Below are 21716 nucleotides of genomic sequence, written 5' to 3' on the forward strand. Positions count from 1 at the left end.
TACATTGAACACGAATATAAACACTAGATATCAGACGTTCAATAATGAGAATGATCACTCATTTTAGCAATTTCAGGATTGTTGGTAACAAAACATAGGCATCGTCTATTTCAATGGTTTTACTTCGTCGATACTTTTTTTTCGCATTTGTCAAACGAGAACGATCCCCTCGATATTTTTCAAGATTTAATTGCTTTTCAAGCTAAGTGTATCGCTTTAATAATTAATAGCTTCAATCTTCGTTTTTACTATCGTCTAGTGCATACGCAATTAACAATTTTAGCGCCAAACTATGGTATATTGTTGCCAAAGGTAAGGAACATTTGCGAAAAGTGACAAGTGACATGATATGATAGATAAAATATAATATAACATAATGCTACGGCGTCTTATTATTCGCATCGCGAGAGAACTTTATCTCAAAATAAATTAATAAATTCTTACAAACTGTTGAATTTTCCTGCAGAAACCCTGTGTGAGATGTTTCACACGTTGAAAAAATTGTATACTTATTTGTAAAAATAATTTTATCATGTTCCGCGATGATTAATAATTTTTAGCACAGATATTTTCCTTCTACTCTTCTACTACTACTATAGTACGGTACATTGCGGTACGGTAAGGGGTGGAGCATCAGTGACATTTGATTGGTCGACAACTTGCGCACTTTGCACAGTGCCCTATAGTGGGATGAAGGGATCACTGTATAAAATAGGCACGTCCTAGCAGCAAGGTTTAAGATTCAAGGTTCAGTATTACTGTAAGAGTGGAATAGTTCGTGTGGTTCATTCGTACGACGTCGTCAGTATCAGAAATGTTGCCGATGCAAACGATTAATCCAATGTCGTCGGTTCCATCGACGTCGCGTGGCATTCAAGAACGATGTGATCTTCGTTTTGAAACAGCAAGACTCTTGACTTTTCGAAACTGGCCTGTATATGTTGCCATTCCCCTTGCAGCAGCAGGATTCTTTTATACGGGCACATCGAATACAATCAAATGTTTCGTGTGTCAAGTGAAGTTAAATTACCGTTTAGAGCCTAATACTCCCATGCAAATTCACAAGGCATATTCACCAGAGTGCGGATTCGTCCGCAATCAAAATTGCGGCAATGTGCCAATGAAAAGACAGAGCCGCTTGGGATCAAGAACAGTTAGCAAAGAAGCAAATTCGAAATATGATACTTACGAATCCAGATTAGGCACATTCGCAACATGGCCTAATACACATATAAAAAGTGAAGAATTAGCCGATGCAGGCTTCTACTTCAACGGAGTAAATGATACGGTTGTCTGTCACCATTGTGGAATTGCTATGGACAATTGGAGTCCAGGAGAAGATCCGTGGAATCGACATGCAATTTCGTCTCCTGGATGTTGTTATACAATCAAAGCACGGGGTTTGGAATATATTAAGAATGTAACAGGCCAAGACTTCTACGAAACTCCTACAGAAGTAAGTAGAAAAACTTACACCCTGAACCATATTATAATTAATAATTCCAATATATACTTATGTACATTATATTTATTACAGGCACGAATAGAAACTACAGTTGGCAATCATGAGAGATCCCATGATGAAAATGAAACTGACGAGATGACTCTCGTTGAGAAATGTGGTAAGTAGTGAAAATAAAAATACAGATAGATCATTTTTTCTTTAATTTGTATGAAATCCGTATACGTATAACAAATTTGTAATATATATTATATTTAAATATACTATTTACTATTTTAGCTGCTCTGGAACAAGAAAATCAGGAATTGGAGGATGCTCGATCGTGTAAAGTTTGCATGAGACGAGAAGCAACAATTGCATTCCTACCTTGCGGACATCTCGCAACATGTAATTTTTGCGCCCCTGCTTTTCTGAAATGCATAATTTGCCGGGAAGAAGTTAAAGCTGTAGTTCGTATAGCTTCTGCTTAACGCATGCACTTGTATATATATATATATATATATATGTAATTATGTACAAATAATAATAATTTTTAACAAATATTAAAACATTAAAACGTAATATTAAAATGTGTGATAATATGCAAATAGAAACATATTATTAATCTAATCTTATACGTTTTTTCTGTATATTTTTGACTTTTCTTTTATTTTAACTGTTACTTAATTAAACATTAATCTGAGTCATGTATCTTCTCTTACCTGAATAAAGTTAACTTATTTTTTAGTAATCTAACTAATTGTTCCTTGTTTTATTCCCCTTATTGTTAGTAAAATGAAACTGTATTATACATATATATATTTCTAATCATAAAAGTCATAGCTTACTTTTTCTCTTATTGTACTTTCATTCTTTATGCTTCGCTTGTAATCTTCTCTATTTAAAAATAGCTACCGCAAGAAAAAGATCAAAGACAAAAACATTTAACGCTAAAGGAGAAACTATCAAGGGCTAAATCTGATAAAGACAGTAGCTCATCTTTATCCAGTATACACATATTTATGTTTCTAATTTCTGTATGATTAAGTTAAAATTACATACAATTATTATATAATTTACTAAATAGTATCAAAACAATATTGCGGTGACAATGGAAAAGATAAATCAGTTAGATCAAATGAAGAATAGCGAATTGAGTGATTGTCTAAATGTGCGTTCAATTCCGCATGATCCTAAAGCAAAAAAAAGTGTATTTATTAATAAAGTATTATCACATATCAAGAATACAACAATTTTACAGCCATTTCGTATTTGAATGTATGTAAATGTATCTTTATAAGCAAAGAATGAAATGTATCATATGTGTTCTTAAGTGTACTAAGCTGGCATAAGAAATAACACTAATATGCTATAACATAAGATATTATATTTTTAAATTTATACATTAAAACAGCTTTAGTATACAACAAATAAAATAATGATATATAATTAGATATAATTAATAAAAGGTAATAAATTCCTTTTGCGTCGCTGATTTTTTATGATCTGTTAATCACTTCGAATATAGCTTTTCTGTCAGCTTCATTTTTTATACCAATTTCAATTAAACATTCATTAGTTATAAGTCATAAACAAATCAATGTCAACCTAAAATAAATTTACAATATTAATTTGTAATAAAATTTTACACATACATACATACATACATACATACATACATACATATATATATATATATATATATATATGGATACATTGTTCAAGAAATATAGGCACATATAGATCTAATCCGCAATGTTTCAGTAAAACAAACATTTTTGCTTCTTCTGAATTGAAAATTATTGCTCTTGGAGGTATCCTGTAACGTGGTGGCGTTGGTTTATTTTCCCCAAATACATTTTCATCATTCATAGTTGGAGGAACATTTTGTTGGCGCAATGGACTAAATTCAAGCACATATTCAAGACTAGTATCAGGATCTTCTTTGTCTTTACTTTAATATTTAAATCTTGTGACCGAATGGACTGTAATCTTTGCAAGCCATACGGTTAAATTAAAATATCCTAGTTATTTTGTATATGTTTCCATTGTGGATTTCTGGCATTGGCGGTAATAATAATCTCTTTCTCTTGGATCTTAGCTTTCACATTCCCTATTGTGTCAGAAACTTCCACTTCAAGAGTAATAGTTTTCCCTCTTAAGGTCTTAACGAAGGTCTGCATGTTGCTAGATCTGGGGAACTGTACAAAAAGACAAACAGATTGTATTGATGTACAATATCGTGAAAAAATGTGCAGTGGTAGTAAATCCTAAAATAAACATTTTCAATAGCTGTAAATTTTTAAAATTTTTAATTTATAAAAACATTAATCAGCTGAAGTTTTGTTAAACAAAATAATGAGGTCACAAAGTATCGGTTACTTGAAAACTCATATAATACCTTTTTACATAAACATGGAAGAAACAGCTGCTATACTTACATTTCTTGAAATAATTTATAGAATAGGGTAGACAGTTGCAACACAAGTCAATTTAAATTTCATTGATAAGCAAATATAGAAAAGCTTACAACATAATGCACAACATTAACAGAGAACGTTATTATATAGAATTATTACATTATTGCATAGAAAATCATTGACAAATGTTCAGAGTAATCCTTTTATATCAATTTATAATAAACCTTTGAATTTTTCCATATACGACTCTTTAAATCGCAAGTTGTTTCCTTGGATGTTATCGTTTTTCAGATGCCGTTTAAAGCTGTTATTACATTGGTTTTGCTTTTGATATTTAATTGATTCATACAGATTAATAAACTAATTAGTTTCGTATGCTGTGTATTTCACCACCTTGCACAACCATTTACGATACATTGGTTACGCAGATAAAAACAAACGTGACGGACGGGGGAAAACAGAAGAGAATCGCAAGCAGTTGTACCAAATCTGGATTTAGGAACCAGTGATGATACCAACATGACATTTATCTCGACAAAAGCCAGTTTAGATTTCCAGCTCAGAATCTTTGGTGCCTAAGGCGCATAAAATGCAAGATGCTAGAGAAAGATAATGAAAAATTCGAAAAACAAGCGAAATGAGAGCAATGGGATACCGTAGATACGCCGCTTCATTGAACACGAATATAAAGACATTCAACAATGAGAACGATTATTCATTTTAGCAATTTCAGGATTGTTAGTAACAAAACATAGGCATCGTCGATTTTAATGGTTTTACTTCGTCGATACTTTTTTTCACATTTGTCAAACGAGAACGTTCCCCTCGATATTTTTCAAGATTTTACTGCTTTTCAAGCTAAGTGTATCGCTTTAATAATTGATAGCTTCGATCTTCGTTTTTACTATCATCTAGTGCATACGCAATTAACACTTTTAGTGCCACACGATGGTATATTGTTGCAAGGAACTTTTGCGAAAAGTACCAAAGACGATATATGATTGCGATATCTATATATATGTATAATAAATTTTTGAAGTTGGCCCCACAAAAGGTCACACCGACCCTGGTATGGATTACAGAATTCTAATAAGAGACAGTGAAAATAAAAGAGAGAGAGAGAGAGAGAGAAAAGGAGAAGAATATTCGATGTATCCTTTTCTATTTCTAATGGATATATATTATTTTGATTAGGAAAGTTACATTTTGATAAGAGAAGAAAAGAGCAGAAGATCTGAAAAGTCCTGTGAAGGAAATCAAATTTAATAATTAGTAATAGGAGATATGCGGTATAATTTATTTTTCAAAGTATAATAACAGTTTATTTTTTCAAAGTACAACAATGTAAAAGCTTCGTATCGCTTCGAAGTTGATGCAAATATTCAATAGAGGCTCGTTGGACGTTAATCATAAAGAGGTTTCCTTCAAGACATACGGGCAGGAAAGGCAGGAGAATAAAATTATCTGCTCATTCGTCACCTTTAGAAAACATATCTTTCCACTCGATTGTATTGGAGAAAAACTCATTTAGGCTAACGAAAATTCCATACAATCATAGAATGTTTAGCGTAATAGCTGAATTTTCTTAGGAGAGATAAAGCGAATAAGAAACGCACCCGTTATTATAGAACCGTTATATATGGAAAGATTTTTCTTTTGAAATTCTACTACCTGTTTTCTTAGGAATTAGAAACATACAGCAAGATACAACAAAAATGGGAAATTTAGAACGTTCACTTGTGGCCCTAAGAATCTTTGCCACCGAATATGCATAAAATGCAAAATGCTAGAGAAAAATAAAGAAAATTAAAGAAAAAACAAGCGAAATCGGATACCGTAGATACGCCGCTACATTGAACACGAATATAAACACTAGATATCAGACGTTCAATAATGAGAATGATCACTCATTTTAGCAATTTCAGGATTGTTGGTAACAAAACATAGGCATCGTCTATTTCAATGGTTTTACTTCGTCGATACTTTTTTTTCGCATTTGTCAAACGAGAACGATCCCCTCGATATTTTTCAAGATTTAATTGCTTTTCAAGCTAAGTGTATCGCTTTAATAATTAATAGCTTCAATCTTCGTTTTTACTATCGTCTAGTGCATACGCAATTAACAATTTTAGCGCCAAACTATGGTATATTGTTGCCAAAGGTAAGGAACATTTGCGAAAAGTGACAAGTGACATGATATGATAGATAAAATATAATATAACATAATGCTACGGCGTCTTATTATTCGCATCGCGAGAGAACTTTATCTCAAAATAAATTAATAAATTCTTACAAACTGTTGAATTTTCCTGCAGAAACCCTGTGTGAGATGTTTCACACGTTGAAAAAATTGTATACTTATTTGTAAAAATAATTTTATCATGTTCCGCGATGATTAATAATTTTTAGCACAGATATTTTCCTTCTACTCTTCTACTACTACTATAGTACGGTACATTGCGGTACGGTAAGGGGTGGAGCATCAGTGACATTTGATTGGTCGACAACTTGCGCACTTTGCACAGTGCCCTATAGTGGGATGAAGGGATCACTGTATAAAATAGGCACGTCCTAGCAGCAAGGTTTAAGATTCAAGGTTCAGTATTACTGTAAGAGTGGAATAGTTCGTGTGGTTCATTCGTACGACGTCGTCAGTATCAGAAATGTTGCCGATGCAAACGATTAATCCAATGTCGTCGGTTCCATCGACGTCGCGTGGCATTCAAGAACGATGTGATCTTCGTTTTGAAACAGCAAGACTCTTGACTTTTCGAAACTGGCCTGTATATGTTGCCATTCCCCTTGCAGCAGCAGGATTCTTTTATACGGGCACATCGAATACAATCAAATGTTTCGTGTGTCAAGTGAAGTTAAATTACCGTTTAGAGCCTAATACTCCCATGCAAATTCACAAGGCATATTCACCAGAGTGCGGATTCGTCCGCAATCAAAATTGCGGCAATGTGCCAATGAAAAGACAGAGCCGCTTGGGATCAAGAACAGTTAGCAAAGAAGCAAATTCGAAATATGATACTTACGAATCCAGATTAGGCACATTCGCAACATGGCCTAATACACATATAAAAAGTGAAGAATTAGCCGATGCAGGCTTCTACTTCAACGGAGTAAATGATACGGTTGTCTGTCACCATTGTGGAATTGCTATGGACAATTGGAGTCCAGGAGAAGATCCGTGGAATCGACATGCAATTTCGTCTCCTGGATGTTGTTATACAATCAAAGCACGGGGTTTGGAATATATTAAGAATGTAACAGGCCAAGACTTCTACGAAACTCCTACAGAAGTAAGTAGAAAAACTTACACCCTGAACCATATGTATAATTAATAATTCCAATATATACTTATGTACATTATATTTATTACAGGCACGAATAGAAACTACAGTTGGCAATCATGAGAGATCCCATGATGAAAATGAAACTGACGAGATGACTCTCGTTGAGAAATGTGGTAAGTAGTGAAAATAAAAACACAGATCATTTTTTCTTTAATTTGTATGAAATCCGTATACGTATAACAAATTTGTAATATATATTATATTTAAATATACTATTTACTATTTTAGCTGCTCTGGAACAAGAAAATCAGGAATTGGAGGATGCTCGATCGTGTAAAGTTTGCATGAGACGAGAAGCAACAATTGCATTCCTACCTTGCGGACATCTCGCAACATGTAATTATTGCGCCCCTGCTTTTCTGAAATGCATAATTTGCCGGGAAGAAGTTAAAGCTGTAGTTCGTATAGCTTCTGCTTAACGCATGCACTTGTATATATATATATATATATATATGTAATTATGTACAAATAATAATAATTTTTAACAAATATTAAAACATTAAAACGTAATATTAAAATGTGTGATAATATGCAAATAGAAACATATTATTAATCTAATCTTATACGTTTTTTCTGTATATTTTTGACTTTTCTTTTATTTTAACTGTTACTTAATTAAACATTAATCTGAATCATGTATCTTCTCTTACCTGAATAAAGTTAACTTATTTTTTAGTAATCTAACTAATTGTTCCTTGTTTTATTCCCCTTATTGTTAGTAAAATGAAACTGTATTATACATATATATTTCTAATCATAAAAGTCATAGCTTACTTTTTCTCTTATTGTACTTTCATTCTTTATGCTTCGCTTGTAATCTTCTCTATTTAAAAATAGCTACCGCAAGAAAAAGATCAAAGACAAAAACATTTAACGCTAAAGGAGAAACTATCAAGGGCTAAATCTGATAAAGACAGTAGCTCATCTTTATCCAGTATACACATATTTATGTTTCTAATTTCTGTATGATTAAGTTAAAATTACATACAATTATTATATAATTTACTAAATAGTATCAAAACAATATTGCGGTGACAATGGAAAAGATAAATCAGTTAGATCAAATGAAGAATAGCGAATTGAGTGATTGTCTAAATGTGCGTTCAATTCCGCATGATCCTAAAGCAAAAAAAAGTGTACTTATTAATAAAGTATTATCACATATCAAGAATACAACAATTTTACAGCCATTTCGTATTTGAATGTATGTAAATGTATCTTTATAAGCAAAGAATGAAATGTATCATATGTGTTCTTAAGTGTACTAAGCTGGCATAAGAAATAACACTAATATGCTATAACATAAGATATTATATTTTTAAATTTATACATTAAAACAGCTTTAGTATACAACAAATAAAATAATGATATATAATTAGATATAATTAATAAAAGGTAATAAATTCCTTTTGCGTCGCTGATTTTTTATGATCTGTTAATCACTTCGAATATAGCTTTTCTGTCAGCTTCATTTTTTATACCAATTTCAATTAAACATTCATTAGTTATAAGTCATAAACAAATCAATGTCAATCTAAAATAAATTTGCAATATTAATTTGTAATAAAATTTTACACATACATACATACATACATACATACATACATACATACATATATATATATATATATATATATATATATATATATATATATATATATATATATGTATATATATATATGGATACATTGTTCAAGAAATATAGGCACATATAGATCTAATCCGCAATGTTTCAGTAAAACAAACATTTTTGCTTCTTCTGAATTGAAAATTATTGCTCTTGGAGGTATCCTGTAACGTGGTGGCGTTGGTTTATTTTCCCCAAATACATTTTCATCATTCATAGTTGGAGGAACATTTTGTTGGCGCAATGGACTAAATTCAAGCACATATTCAAGACTAGTATCAGGATCTTCTTTGTCTTTACTTTAATATTTAAATCTTGTGACCGAATGGACTGTAATCTTTGCAAGCCATACGGTTAAATTAAAATATCCTAGTTATTTTGTATATGTTTCCATTGTGGATTTCTGGCATTGGCGGTAATAATAATCTCTTTCTCTTGGATCTTAGCTTTCACATTCCCTATTGTGTCAGAAACTTCCACTTCAAGAGTAATAGTTTTCCCTCTTAAGGTCTTAACGAAGGTCTGCATGTTGCTAGATCTGGGGAACTGTACAAAAAGACAAACAGATTGTATTGATGTACAATATCGTGAAAAAATGTGCAGTGGTAGTAAATCCTAAAATAAACATTTTCAATAGCTGTAAATTTTTAAAATTTTTAATTTATAAAAACATTAATCAGCTGAAGTTTTGTTAAACAAAATAATGAGGTCACAAAGTATCGGTTACTTGAAAACTCATATAATACCTTTTTACATAAACATGGAAGAAACAGCTGCTATACTTACATTTCTTGAAATAATTTATAGAATAGGGTAGACAGTTGCAACACAAGTCAATTTAAATTTCATTGATAAGCAAATATAGAAAAGCTTACAACATAGTGCACAACATTAACAGAGAACGTTATTATATAGAATTATTACATTATTGCATAGAAAATCATTGACAAATGTTCAGAGTAATCCTTTTATATCAATTTATAATAAACCTTTGAATTTTTCCATATACGACTCTTTAAATCGCAAGTTGTTTCCTTGGATGTTATCGTTTTTCAGATGCCGTTTAAAGCTGTTATTACATTGGTTTTGCTTTTGATATTTAATTGATTCATACAGATTAATAAACTAATTAGTTTCGTATGCTGTGTATTTCACCACCTTGCACAACCATTTACGATACATTGGTTACGCAGATAAAAACAAACGTGACGGACGGGGGAAAACAGAAGAGAATCGCAAGCAGTTGTACCAAATCTGGATTTAGGAACCAGTGATGATACCAACATGACATTTATCTCGACAAAAGCCAGTTTAGATTTCCAGCTCAGAATCTTTGGTGCCTAAGGCGCATAAAATGCAAGATGCTAGAGAAAGATAATGAAAAATTCGAAAAACAAGCGAAATGAGAGCAATGGGATACCGTAGATACGCCGCTTCATTGAACACGAATATAAAGACATTCAACAATGAGAACGATTATTCATTTTAGCAATTTCAGGATTGTTAGTAACAAAACATAGGCATCGTCGATTTTAATGGTTTTACTTCGTCGATACTTTTTTTCACATTTGTCAAACGAGAACGTTCCCCTCGATATTTTTCAAGATTTTACTGCTTTTCAAGCTAAGTGTATCGCTTTAATAATTGATAGCTTCGATCTTCGTTTTTACTATCATCTAGTGCATACGCAATTAACACTTTTAGTGCCACACGATGGTATATTGTTGCAAGGAACTTTTGCGAAAAGTACCAAAGACGATATATGATTGCGATATCTATATATATGTATAATAAATTTTTGAAGTTGGCCCCACAAAAGGTCACACCGACCCTGGTATGGATTACAGAATTCTAATAAGAGACAGTGAAAATAAAAGAGAGAGAGAGAGAGAGAGAAAAGGAGAAGAATATTCGATGTATCCTTTTCTATTTCTAATGGATATATGTTATTTTGATTAGGAAAGTTACATTTTGATAAGAGAAGAAAAGAGCAGAAGAACTTGTTTCGTAGTCGTAGGCATAGTTGTATACACAGATCTGAAAAGTCCTGTGAAGGAAATCAAATTTAATAATTAGTAATAGGAGATATGCGGTATAATTTATTTTTCAAAGTATAATAACAGTTTATTTTTTCAAAGTACAACAATGTAAAAGCTTCGTATCGCTTCGAAGTTGATGCAAATATTCAATAGAGGCTCGTTGGACGTTAATCATAAAGAGGTTTCCTTCAAGACATACGGGCAGGAAAGGCAGGAGAATAAAATTATCTGCTCATTCGTCACCTTTAGAAAACATATCTTTCCACTCGATTGTATTGGAGAAAAACTCATTTAGGCTAACGAAAATTCCATACAATCATAGAATGTTTAGCATAATAGCTGAATTTTCTTAGGAGAGATAAAGCGAATAAGAAACGCACCCGTTATTATAGAACCGTTATATATGGAAAGATTTTTCTTTTGAAATTCAACTACCTGTTTTCTTAGGAATTAGAAACATGCAGCAAGATACAACAAAAATGGGAAATTTAGAACGTTCACTTGTGGCCCTAAGAATCTTTGCCACCGAATATGCATAAAATGCAAAATGCTAGAGAAAAATAAAGAAAATTAAAGAAAAAACAAGCGAAATCGGATACCGTAGATACGCCGCTACATTGAACACGAATATAAACACTAGATATCAGACGTTCAATAATGAGAATGATCACTCATTTTAGCAATTTCAGGATTGTTGGTAACAAAACATAGGCATCGTCTATTTCAATGGTTTTTTTTTTTTTTTTTTTTTTTTTTTTATAACGTTTATTGTCCAAGAAGATGAGTATTACATGTGTATGTTATTCACAATAAACAATGAATTTCGGTTGTAGGGTGGATTAGGCAAAAGTACCGATACGCGTCCGTACGACGTAGCCATGGTCTAATATGTGTCGTGGGTTTTAGGTTTTTGCGTTTATTTTTTTGTTTTTTTTGGGTTTAAGTCGCCTTGGTGCGTGATTTTTGTGTATTCTTGTGTGTGTTGTATTTTGTCCTGAAACTTGGCCGCAAAACAGGACTCCTCGGTGTATTACTTTTATGCGTTGTGGGATTTTGGGGGGGGGATGAGTGGGAAGGGGAGGGGGGTGTTAAATTATATTATTTACAATTGTTTATAGTATTTACATATTTACAGTATTTACATCTAGGTTATACGGTGGTAGAATGGGTTTTTTTTTTTTTTTTTTTTTGTCAAATTGGTAGTTTTCACTTATATTTTCTTATGGGTTTGGAATCCACCAATATTTTTTTGTGTTTCTTCTGTGTTTGTCTTTAGTGTCTTTTTGGGGGAGGGCCATGTTGTACCTCCACCTGGTGTCTGCAGTCAGTCCGTTTAGGTTTTCCTCGTAGAGTATCGTTTTTATCCCTATTTTTCTTTTTATGTGGAAAATTATCGGGATATTGTTTTGGTCTTGGAGGTAATTTTTTTCGTCTAGGTATAGGAACGCTTCTGGGGGGATGTAGCCTGTTTTCATTGTGTTTTTGTAATATTGTACGTTTGGGTATAAGCCGCTGAAGATTAGGCTGTTTTCTTTTATTTTTGACGCTTGTGCGAAATGATTTCTTGCTAGTTTTAGTATGTGACAGTCAATGCGGTGAATGTTGGCTAGGTCGTAGATTTTTTTGTTTTTTATATATTTTTTGTATCCGCTCTGTTCGGATCTGTACGCATTTTGGCAAGCTCTAATGCATTTTCTTTCGAAAACGCGGATTCTCTCCATTAGCGATGCTGGTATGTTGTACCAGATTGGGCAACCGTATGTTATAATTGGTCTAATTAGAGCTTGGTAGCATAATGTTTTTACATTATTCTTGAGCTGTTTCGAGTAAAATAGTCTCTTTGATCTCCAGAATGCTTTATTGGCCTTGGCGAGTTGGGTTTCTATGTGTTGTTTGTAATTTAGTTTGTCATCTATGTTTATGCCTAGGTACTTTACGCAGTTTTTGTGTGGTATGATTGTCTCTTCGGATGACTTTTCTTTTAATTGGAAATTTTTGCAGTGTTTTCTTTCTGCTGGGCCGATTTCGCTGGTTTTGGGTTTGAACAGTATGCTTTCGCATTTGTTTGCGTTAATTCTTAGTTTCCATGTGTGGTAGTAATCATTGATTTTGTCGAATAGTTCTTGGAGGTCTGTGTTTATTGTTTTAGTTTTGCGGCCTGTTACGTAGATGATTAGGTCGTCTGCGAAGGCTATGGAGCGTTTGTGGGTAGATTTGTTCATGTCGAACAGGTTTAATATGTCACTGTTGTATATGTTGAAGAGTAGCGGGGAGTTTACAGTTCCTTGTTGGAGTCCGTTTTTTATGGTGAATTCTTTGTTCGATGTATGGGAGTCCTCGGTCATTAGGAATGTTCTGTTTGTAATCATGTCCCATATTATTTTGATTAAGTATCTCGGGAAGTTTTTTTTTATTAATTTATAAATGAGGCCTGTGGTCCAGACTGTGTCGAAGGCTTTTTCGAGATCTATTAAGCAGGCGGCTACTCGTTGTTTTGCGTTTAGTGCCCAGCAGATGTCTGACGTGAGTTTGTTTGTCGCGTGTAGTGTGGAGTGTTTGTGTCGGAAGCCAAATTGGTTTTCTGGTATAATGTTTTTTTTTTTGCAGAATGTAGTTAGGGGGTTATTGATGACTACTTCAAATACTTTGCTTATGTTGGGGAGGAGACTTATTGGTCGTAGGTTTGTGAGTGATGAGCCGTCTTTATTTTTTTTTGTGATTGCTATTATTTTGGCTTTTTTCCACTTTTTCGGGAAGTATGCGTTGTTTAGCGCATTGTTGAATATTACTGTGTAGTACCATTTTATTTTGTTTGGTAGGTGCTTAAGTGAGATGTTCGGGATGCCGTCGAAGCCGGAGGATTTTTTATTATTTAGCTTGGCGAAGATTTTGTTTAGTTGGTTATAATTTGTAAAGTAATTTATTTCTGTTTCTGGTTGTTTGGGATTGTCTGAGCTGTTTTCGTTTGAGAACGTGCAGACTGTTTTGTTTAGCGTTATGTCTTGTTCTATTTCGTTTTTGAGTTTGTTCGTTTCTGCGATGATGATTCTGTTTAATTCTTCTCGGCCCATGTGTTCGTTTTGGGTATGTGTTTTGGAGAAGTGGGTGCCTATGATGTCTGGTTTTTCTGTTGTTTTAGTTATTATGAAGTTATTCTCGGTGTCTTTGCTGGTGTTGTGTATCTCTATACCTGCTTCTTGGATGAGGGGAGCTTTCTCTGGGGGCAATTTGAGCGGAGTGCTGGGGTTTTGTTCTTTCGGTCTGAAGATTTGATTTATTTGTGGGAACATGTTGGCTGAGTCGTTTTTGGAGATATTTTTTATTTTGTTTGACCAGTAGAGGTTTATAGAGTTTGCGAATTCTTGTTTCTGTTGTAATTTTATTTTGTGTAGTAGGTATTTTAGGTATTCTAATTCCTCTCTTTTGTCGTAAGAGTAGTTGTGTTTTATATTGTTTATTTTGGAGAGTATGTAGCTTTTGTCTCGTTGTAGTTCTTTTATTTTGTTGTTGATATATAGATCGCAGGAGTTTTTTTGTTTGTAGGTTGGGACGGATTTTTGGAGTGCGCTTTGTATGTGTTTTTCGATTTCGTCTATGTATGTGTCGATTTGTCTGTTTGTTAGGTTGACGTTGTTGTAGATATTTAGGTCGCATTTCTGATCGAGTAGTTTTTGGAATTTTTTCCAGTTTGTCTTTTTGTAGTTGTACTTGGGGGTTTCGGTTTGTGTTTCAAGTGTTAGGTAGTCGGATGTGTTTTTGTTTATCTGTAAGAGTATGGCTTTATGGTCGCTGTCGTAGTCTAGGGTTTTGAGCGTGTTATTTGGTCGTAAGTTTTGGATTTTTAGTCGCGCATCTGTTAGGCATATGTCGAGGTATGAGCCTCCTTTTGGGTAGGAGGGTAGCTCGGAGCTGTAAAGGTTTGTTTTGTAGTGTATGCTTTTATTGTCTAGCCAGTTTCTGATGAAGTTTCCTCTCGTATTGTTTAGTGGGTTTTTCCAGCTTGTGTGTTTTGCGTTAAGGTCGCCGGCTATTATGTGGAAGTTTTCTTGTTTGTCGAGCTGTAAAAGTTCGAAGAGGTTATTGAATTCGTCGTTAAATTCTTTTTCGTTTCCGTAGGATGCGTAGGCTGCGGTGATGAGTAAGTTTTCCTTTTTGTTTATTTTTATTTTTATGGTTGTCGTCTCCAGGGTTTTAAAATTTGTTATTTTGTCGTTTTGGATTTCTTTGAATTTCAGGGGGTTTTTTATGAGGATTGCCGTTCCTCCTCCTTGGATAGCGTTTGGTCTGTCGTGTCTTATTATGGAGTAGTTTTTGAAGGATACTTTGTGTCTTTTGTTCAGTTTTGTTTCTGAGATGAGTACGATGTCGGGGGTTTCTTTGTTTATTAGGGTTAGCATACTGTATCTTTTTTGGTTTGAGATTAGAGAGTTTGCATTTATTGCAATTATTTTCAGGTGTTTTAAATCTAATTTGGATGTTTTATGTTGTGTTTGTTGGTTTGGTGTGTTTTGGTTAATTGTCGACTTCGATATCTAAGGAGTTGAAGATGGTGTTGAACCTGTCTTCGTGCGATGATATTGCATTTTTTAATTCGTTGAGTTGTATTTGTTGTTGATTTAGTGCTTGGATGATACATTTTTTAAAATCTTCGAAGGCGTTTAATATTATTTGTTGAGGGATGATCTCGGTTGTAATTGGGATTTGGTTTGCCCGCGAATCTAGTTTTGGGTTTATTGTGTGAGGGGGGTTTTCGATTTCCTGCTTTGGTCTTGCTTGTTGTTTCACTGCGTCCGAGAACTTTAGTTCTGGGGTGTATTTTCGGCTTATCTGTTCTAGTCGTTTGTTTTTTGTTTCTTTGTCTTTTTTAATTTTTTCTGAAAGTTTTTGTCGCAGCTCTATGATTTTGGGGCACCCTTTGTATGACGCGGGGTGTCCGTAGCTTTTGCAGTTGACGCAGAATATTTTATCCTTTGTGATTGTATCGTCTTTTTTTATTTTGCACTCGCCTGGGCCATGGGGCTCGGTGCATTTTACACAGCGGTAGATTAGGTTGCAGTTTTGTGCTGTGTGGCCTAATCGTTGGCATTTGTGGCATTGGGTAATGTCATTTTTTCTTATTTTTTCCCAAGTTATTTTATAGTAGCTTAGTCTATTTATTTTTTGTAATTTCACGACGTTGCTATTGGGGGATACCTGTACTATGTATATTGGGAGCAGTCTGTTACTTTCCCTTGACTTTCTTGTCGAGAAGCGCGATACTTTCGTAAACTGTATGTCGTCTATTTTTAATGCTTGTAAGTCTTCTAGTATTTCTGTCTCTGTAAGGTTAATGTCTAGTCCTTTTAATAGGAACGTGTGATGTTTTTGTGCTTTTGGTGTGTATGTGTAGAACGTTGTGTTTGTTGTTATCAGTAATTCTTTTGCTTTAACGTAGTCGCTTAGATTATGTAGGTATAGAGCGTGTTTGTTCGCGTGTATTCTGTTAATGTGAAAGTTTTTGATTTTGAGCGCGTCTTGTAAGAGAGCAATGGTGTCTTTTGGGTCTTGATGAGTTATGTTGATTGGCGGGGGCCTGTTACCTTTTGTGGGTGAGGGGGCGTCCTGTTGTTCCTGTGTGGGGTGGTTGGTGGGCTGTTCCTGTTGTGCTTGTTCCCTCGGTGCCTTTGTCGGTGGGGGTTGCTCTTTTGGTTTGATCAGATGAGTGTGTTGATTTTGTGGTGTCGGCGGCCTCCTAGGTGGGGCGAGGGGGCTGTTTGTTCGTGTGTTGTTTGATTTTTCTTGGGTGTGTGGTGTTCCCAATGTGGACGTAGTCCTCCTGTTTGCTTTGATTCGCATTTCATTGTTCTTCTTTCTTATGGCTTCCACGATCGCATTTTGTATTGTTGATTCTTTTGTTGATGTTGTTTGAGTGTGATTCTGTTGTTGCGGTATGGTGGTTTCCTGTGTTTGTAACACTTCAAATCTGTTTTTTGTTGGTATCACTGGTGAGGGAGGGCTTCTTGTAGTTTTCATGGTTTTGCTTTCTTTGATGGTGGGATCTTGTGTATTGTTCTCTTTTTGGATTAGAACGAGATCTTCTTCTGTGTTTTCCGGGTTGTCTGGTAGTCTTTTGGACCTTCCCACTAGGTTTGGTTGTGGGTTGAGTTTCCGCGTTTTTTGCGCGGAAAGTCTTATGCTAATGTTGTTTTCTTTGTCCGTTTTTGGCGAGATTGCTTTTCTTTTACTTGTTTTTTTTGTTGGGATTACGGAGGGTTCCGTTTTTTTGCTTTCTGCTTCATTATCGATGTCGCCTATTTTTTTATTTATTTTGTTGTTATTATTTTTTTTCCCTATTTATAGCGATGGTGTCACTAATCAATTTTCCACTTTCTGTCACTTTTTTCTCTTTTTTTTTTTTTTTCCACTTAGACTTTCTCTACGCGAAAGATTGTCTAGTTGGCGCGCGCACTGTTCGGGTCTGGGTCAGCTGTCCCTTTTTTTTTTTTAGGGCTGAGAGGTCCGTTTGGCTCGGAGGTTCGCAGTCGACTGTCTATTTCAATGGTTTTACTTCGTCGATACTTTTTTTCACATTTGTCAAACGAGAACGTTCCCCTCGATATTTTTCAAGATTTTACTGCTTTTCAAGCTAAGTGTATCGCTTTAATAATTGATAGCTTCGATCTTCGTTTTTACTATCATCTAGTGCATACGCAATTAACACTTTTAGTGCCACACGATGGTATATTGTTGCAAGGAACTTTTGCGAAAAGTACCAAAGACGATATATGATTGCGATATCTATATATATGTATAATAAATTTTTGAATTTGGCCCCACAAAAGGTCACACCGACCCTGGTATGGATTACAGAATTCTAATAAGAGACAGTGAAAATAAAAGAGAGAGAGAGAGAGAGAGAGAGAAAAGGAGAAGAATATTCGATGTATCCTTTTCTATTTCTAATGGATATATATTATTTTGATTAGGAAAGTTACATTTTGATAAGAGAAGAAAAGAGCAGAAGAACTTGTTTCGTAGTCGTAGGCATAGTTGTATACACAGATCTGAAAAGTCCTGTGAAGGAAATCAAATTTAATAATTAGTAATAGGAGATATGCGGTATAATTTATTTTTCAAAGTATAATAACAGTTTATTTTTTCAAAGTACAACAATGTAAAAGCTTCGTATCGCTTCGAAGTTGATGCAAATATTCAATAGAGGCTCGTTGGACGTTAATCATAAAGAGGTTTCCTTCAAGACATACGGGCAGGAAAGGCAGGAGAATAAAATTATCTGCTCATTCGTCACCTTTAGAAAACATATCTTTCCACTCGATTGTATTGGAGAAAAACTCATTTAGGCTAACGAAAATTCCATACAATCATAGAATGTTTAGCATAATAGCTGAATTTTCTTAGGAGAGATAAAGCGAATAAGAAACGCACCCGTTATTATAGAACCGTTATATATGGAAAGATTTTTCTTTTGAAATTCAACTACCTGTTTTCTTAGGAATTAGAAACATGCAGCAAGATACAACAAAAATGGGAAATTTAGAACGTTCACTTGTGGCCCTAAGAATCTTTGCCACCGAATATGCATAAAATGCAAAATGCTAGAGAAAAATAAAGAAAATTAAAGAAAAAACAAGCGAAATCGGATACCGTAGATACGCCGCTACATTGAACACGAATATAAACACTAGATATCAGACGTTCAATAATGAGAATGATCACTCATTTTAGCAATTTCAGGATTGTTGGTAACAAAACATAGGCATCGTCTATTTCAATGGTTTTACTTCGTCGATACTTTTTTTTCGCATTTGTCAAACGAGAACGATCCCCTCGATATTTTTCAAGATTTTACTGCTTTTCAAGCTAAGTGTATCGCTTTAATAATTGATAGCTTCGATCTTCGTTTTTACTATCATCTAGTGCATACGCAATTAACACTTTTAGTGCCACACGATGGTATATTGTTGCAAGGAACTTTTGCGAAAAGTACCAAAGACGATATATGATTGCGATATCTATATATATGTATAATAAATTTTTGAAGTTGGCCCCACAAAAGGTCACACCGACCCTGGTATGAATTACAGAATTCTAATAAGAGACAGTGAAAATAAAAGAGAGAGAGAGAGAGAGAGAGAGAGAGAGAGAAAAGGAGAAGAATATTCGATGTATCCTTTTCTATTTCTAATGGATATATATTATTTTGATTAGGAAAGTTACATTTTGATAAGAGAAGAAAAGAGCAGAAGAACTTGTTTCGTAGTCGTAGGCATAGTTGTATACACAGATCTGAAAAGTCCTGTGAAGGAAATCAAATTTAATAATTCGTAATAGGAGATATGCGGTATAATTTATTTTTCAAAGTATAATAACAGTTTATTTTTTCAAAGTACAACAATGTAAAAGCTTCGTATCGCTTCGAAGTTGATGCAAATATTCAATAGAGGCTCGTTGGACGTTAATCATAAAGAGGTTTCCTTCAAGACATACGGGCAGGAAAGGCAGGAGAATAAAATTATCTGCTCATTCGTCACCTTTAGAAAACATATCTTTCCACTCGATTGTATTGGAGAAAAACTCATTTAGGCTAACGAAAATTCCATACAATCATAGAATGTTTAGCATAATAGCTGAATTTTCTTAGGAGAGATAAAGCGAATAAGAAACGCACCCGTTATTATAGAACCGTTATATATGGAAAGATTTTTCTTTTGAAATTCAACTACCTGTTTTCTTAGGAATTAGAAACATGCAGCAAGATACAACAAAAATGGGAAATTTAGAACGTTCACTTGTGGCCCTAAGAATCTTTGCCACCGAATATGCATAAAATGCAAAATGCTAGAGAAAAATAAAGAAAATTAAAGAAAAAACAAGCGAAATCGGATACCGTAGATACGCCGCTACATTGAACACGAATATAAACACTAGATATCAGACGTTCAATAATGAGAATGATCACTCATTTTAGCAATTTCAGGATTGTTGGTAACAAAACATAGGCATCGTCTATTTCAATGGTTTTACTTCGTCGATACTTTTTTTTCGCATTTGTCAAACGAGAACGATCCCCTCGATATTTTTCAAGATTTAATTGCTTTTCAAGCTAAGTGTATCGCTTTAATAATTAATAGCTTTAATCTTCGTTTTTACTATCATCTAGTGCATACGCAATTAACAATTTTAGCGCCAAACTATGGTATATTGTTGCCAAAGGTAAGGAACATTTGCGAAAAGTGACAAGTGACATGATATGATAGATAAAATATAATATAACATAATGCTACGGCGTCTTATTATTCGCATCGCGAGAGAACTTTATCTCAAAATAAATTAATAAATTCTTACAAACTGTTGAATTTTCCTGCAGAAACCCTGTGTGAGATGTTTCACACGTTGAAAAAATTGTATACTTATTTGTAAAAATAATTTTATCATGTTCCGCGATGATTAATAATTTTTAGCACAGATATTTTCCTTCTACTCTTCTACTACTACTATAGTACGGTACATTGCGGTACGGTAAGGGGTGGAGCATCAGTGACATTTGATTGGTCGACAACTTGCGCACTTTGCACAGTGCCCTATAGTGGGATGAAGGGATCACTGTATAAAATAGGCACGTCCTAGCAGCAAGGTTTAAGATTCAAGGTTCAGTATTACTGTAAGAGTGGAATAGTTCGTGTGGTTCATTCGTACGACGTCGTCAGTATCAGAAATGTTGCCGATGCAAACGATTAATCCAATGTCGTCGGTTCCATCGACGTCGCGTGGCATTCAAGAACGATGTGATCTTCGTTTTGAAACAGCAAGACTCTTGACTTTTCGAAACTGGCCTGTATATGTTGCCATTCCCCTTGCAGCAGCAGGATTCTTTTATACGGGCACATCGAATACAATCAAATGTTTCGTGTGTCAAGTGAAGTTAAATTACCGTTTAGAGCCTAATACTCCCATGCAAATTCACAAGGCATATTCACCAGAGTGCGGATTCGTCCGCAATCAAAATTGCGGCAATGTGCCAATGAAAAGACAGAGCCGCTTGGGATCAAGAACAGTTAGCAAAGAAGCAAATTCGAAATATGATACTTACGAATCCAGATTAGGCACATTCGCAACATGGCCTAATACACATATAAAAAGTGAAGAATTAGCCGATGCAGGCTTCTACTTCAACGGAGTAAATGATACGGTTGTCTGTCACCATTGTGGAATTGCTATGGACAATTGGAGTCCAGGAGAAGATCCGTGGAATCGACATGCAATTTCGTCTCCTGGATGTTGTTATACAATCAAAGCACGGGGTTTGGAATATATTAAGAATGTAACAGGCCAAGACTTCTACGAAACTCCTACAGAAGTAAGTAGAAAAACTTACACCCTGAACCATATGTATAATTAATAATTCCAATATATACTTATGTACATTATATTTATTACAGGCACGAATAGAAACTACAGTTGGCAATCATGAGAGATCCCATGATGAAAATGAAACTGACGAGATGACTCTCGTTGAGAAATGTGGTAAGTAGTGAAAATAAAAACACAGATCATTTTTTCTTTAATTTGTATGAAATCCGTATACGTATAACAAATTTGTAATATATATTATATTTAAATATACTATTTACTATTTTAGCTGCTCTGGAACAAGAAAATCAGGAATTGGAGGATGCTCGATCGTGTAAAGTTTGCATGAGACGAGAAGCAACAATTGCATTCCTACCTTGCGGACATCTCGCAACATGTAATTATTGCGCCCCTGCTTTTCTGAAATGCATAATTTGCCGGGAAGAAGTTAAAGCTGTAGTTCGTATAGCTTCTGCTTAA

General features: G+C 34.3%; 3 protein-coding genes across 3 annotated transcripts; all 3 read left to right on the forward strand.

Moving 5' to 3' along the window:
* Positions 1-814: 814 nt before the first annotated feature.
* Positions 815-1932, forward strand: LOC132915338 (baculoviral IAP repeat-containing protein 3-like). Its single transcript, XM_060975142.1, has 3 exons — positions 815-1456; positions 1538-1622; positions 1742-1932. Exons 1-3 carry the CDS (start codon positions 815-817, stop codon positions 1930-1932), a joined length of 918 nt encoding a protein of 305 aa, XP_060831125.1.
* Positions 1933-6524: 4592 nt separating this feature from the next.
* Positions 6525-7639, forward strand: LOC132915339 (E3 ubiquitin-protein ligase XIAP-like). The gene is made up of 3 exons (XM_060975143.1): positions 6525-7166; positions 7249-7333; positions 7449-7639. Exons 1-3 carry the CDS (start codon positions 6525-6527, stop codon positions 7637-7639), a joined length of 918 nt encoding a protein of 305 aa, XP_060831126.1.
* A 12962-nt stretch (positions 7640-20601) lies between these two features.
* Positions 20602-21716, forward strand: LOC132915341 (E3 ubiquitin-protein ligase XIAP-like). The gene is made up of 3 exons (XM_060975144.1): positions 20602-21243; positions 21326-21410; positions 21526-21716. The coding sequence occupies exons 1-3, from the start codon at positions 20602-20604 to the stop codon at positions 21714-21716; spliced, it is 918 nt and encodes a 305-aa protein (XP_060831127.1).

Source organism: Bombus pascuorum, chromosome 16 (assembly GCF_905332965.1).
Source record: "Bombus pascuorum chromosome 16, iyBomPasc1.1, whole genome shotgun sequence".
In the NCBI taxonomy this organism is placed as follows: domain Eukaryota; kingdom Metazoa; phylum Arthropoda; class Insecta; order Hymenoptera; family Apidae; genus Bombus; species Bombus pascuorum.

What these genes read in the sequence shown, in the direction of transcription:
- LOC132915338 (XM_060975142.1), top strand. Translation starts at nt 815, where the DNA reads ATGTTGCCGATGCAAACGATTAATCCAATGTCGTCGGTTCCATCGACG. An exon ending in TCTACGAAACTCCTACAGAA is followed by an intron (nt 1,457 to 1,537) that starts GTAAGTAGAAAA and finishes TATTTATTACAG; the next exon opens with GCACGAATAGAAACTACAGT. An exon ending in GACTCTCGTTGAGAAATGTG is followed by an intron (nt 1,623 to 1,741) that starts GTAAGTAGTGAA and finishes TTACTATTTTAG; the next exon opens with CTGCTCTGGAACAAGAAAAT.
- LOC132915341 (XM_060975144.1), top strand. Translation starts at nt 20,602, where the DNA reads ATGTTGCCGATGCAAACGATTAATCCAATGTCGTCGGTTCCATCGACG. An exon ending in TCTACGAAACTCCTACAGAA is followed by an intron (nt 21,244 to 21,325) that starts GTAAGTAGAAAA and finishes TATTTATTACAG; the next exon opens with GCACGAATAGAAACTACAGT. An exon ending in GACTCTCGTTGAGAAATGTG is followed by an intron (nt 21,411 to 21,525) that starts GTAAGTAGTGAA and finishes TTACTATTTTAG; the next exon opens with CTGCTCTGGAACAAGAAAAT.
- LOC132915339 (XM_060975143.1), top strand. Translation starts at nt 6,525, where the DNA reads ATGTTGCCGATGCAAACGATTAATCCAATGTCGTCGGTTCCATCGACG. An exon ending in TCTACGAAACTCCTACAGAA is followed by an intron (nt 7,167 to 7,248) that starts GTAAGTAGAAAA and finishes TATTTATTACAG; the next exon opens with GCACGAATAGAAACTACAGT. An exon ending in GACTCTCGTTGAGAAATGTG is followed by an intron (nt 7,334 to 7,448) that starts GTAAGTAGTGAA and finishes TTACTATTTTAG; the next exon opens with CTGCTCTGGAACAAGAAAAT.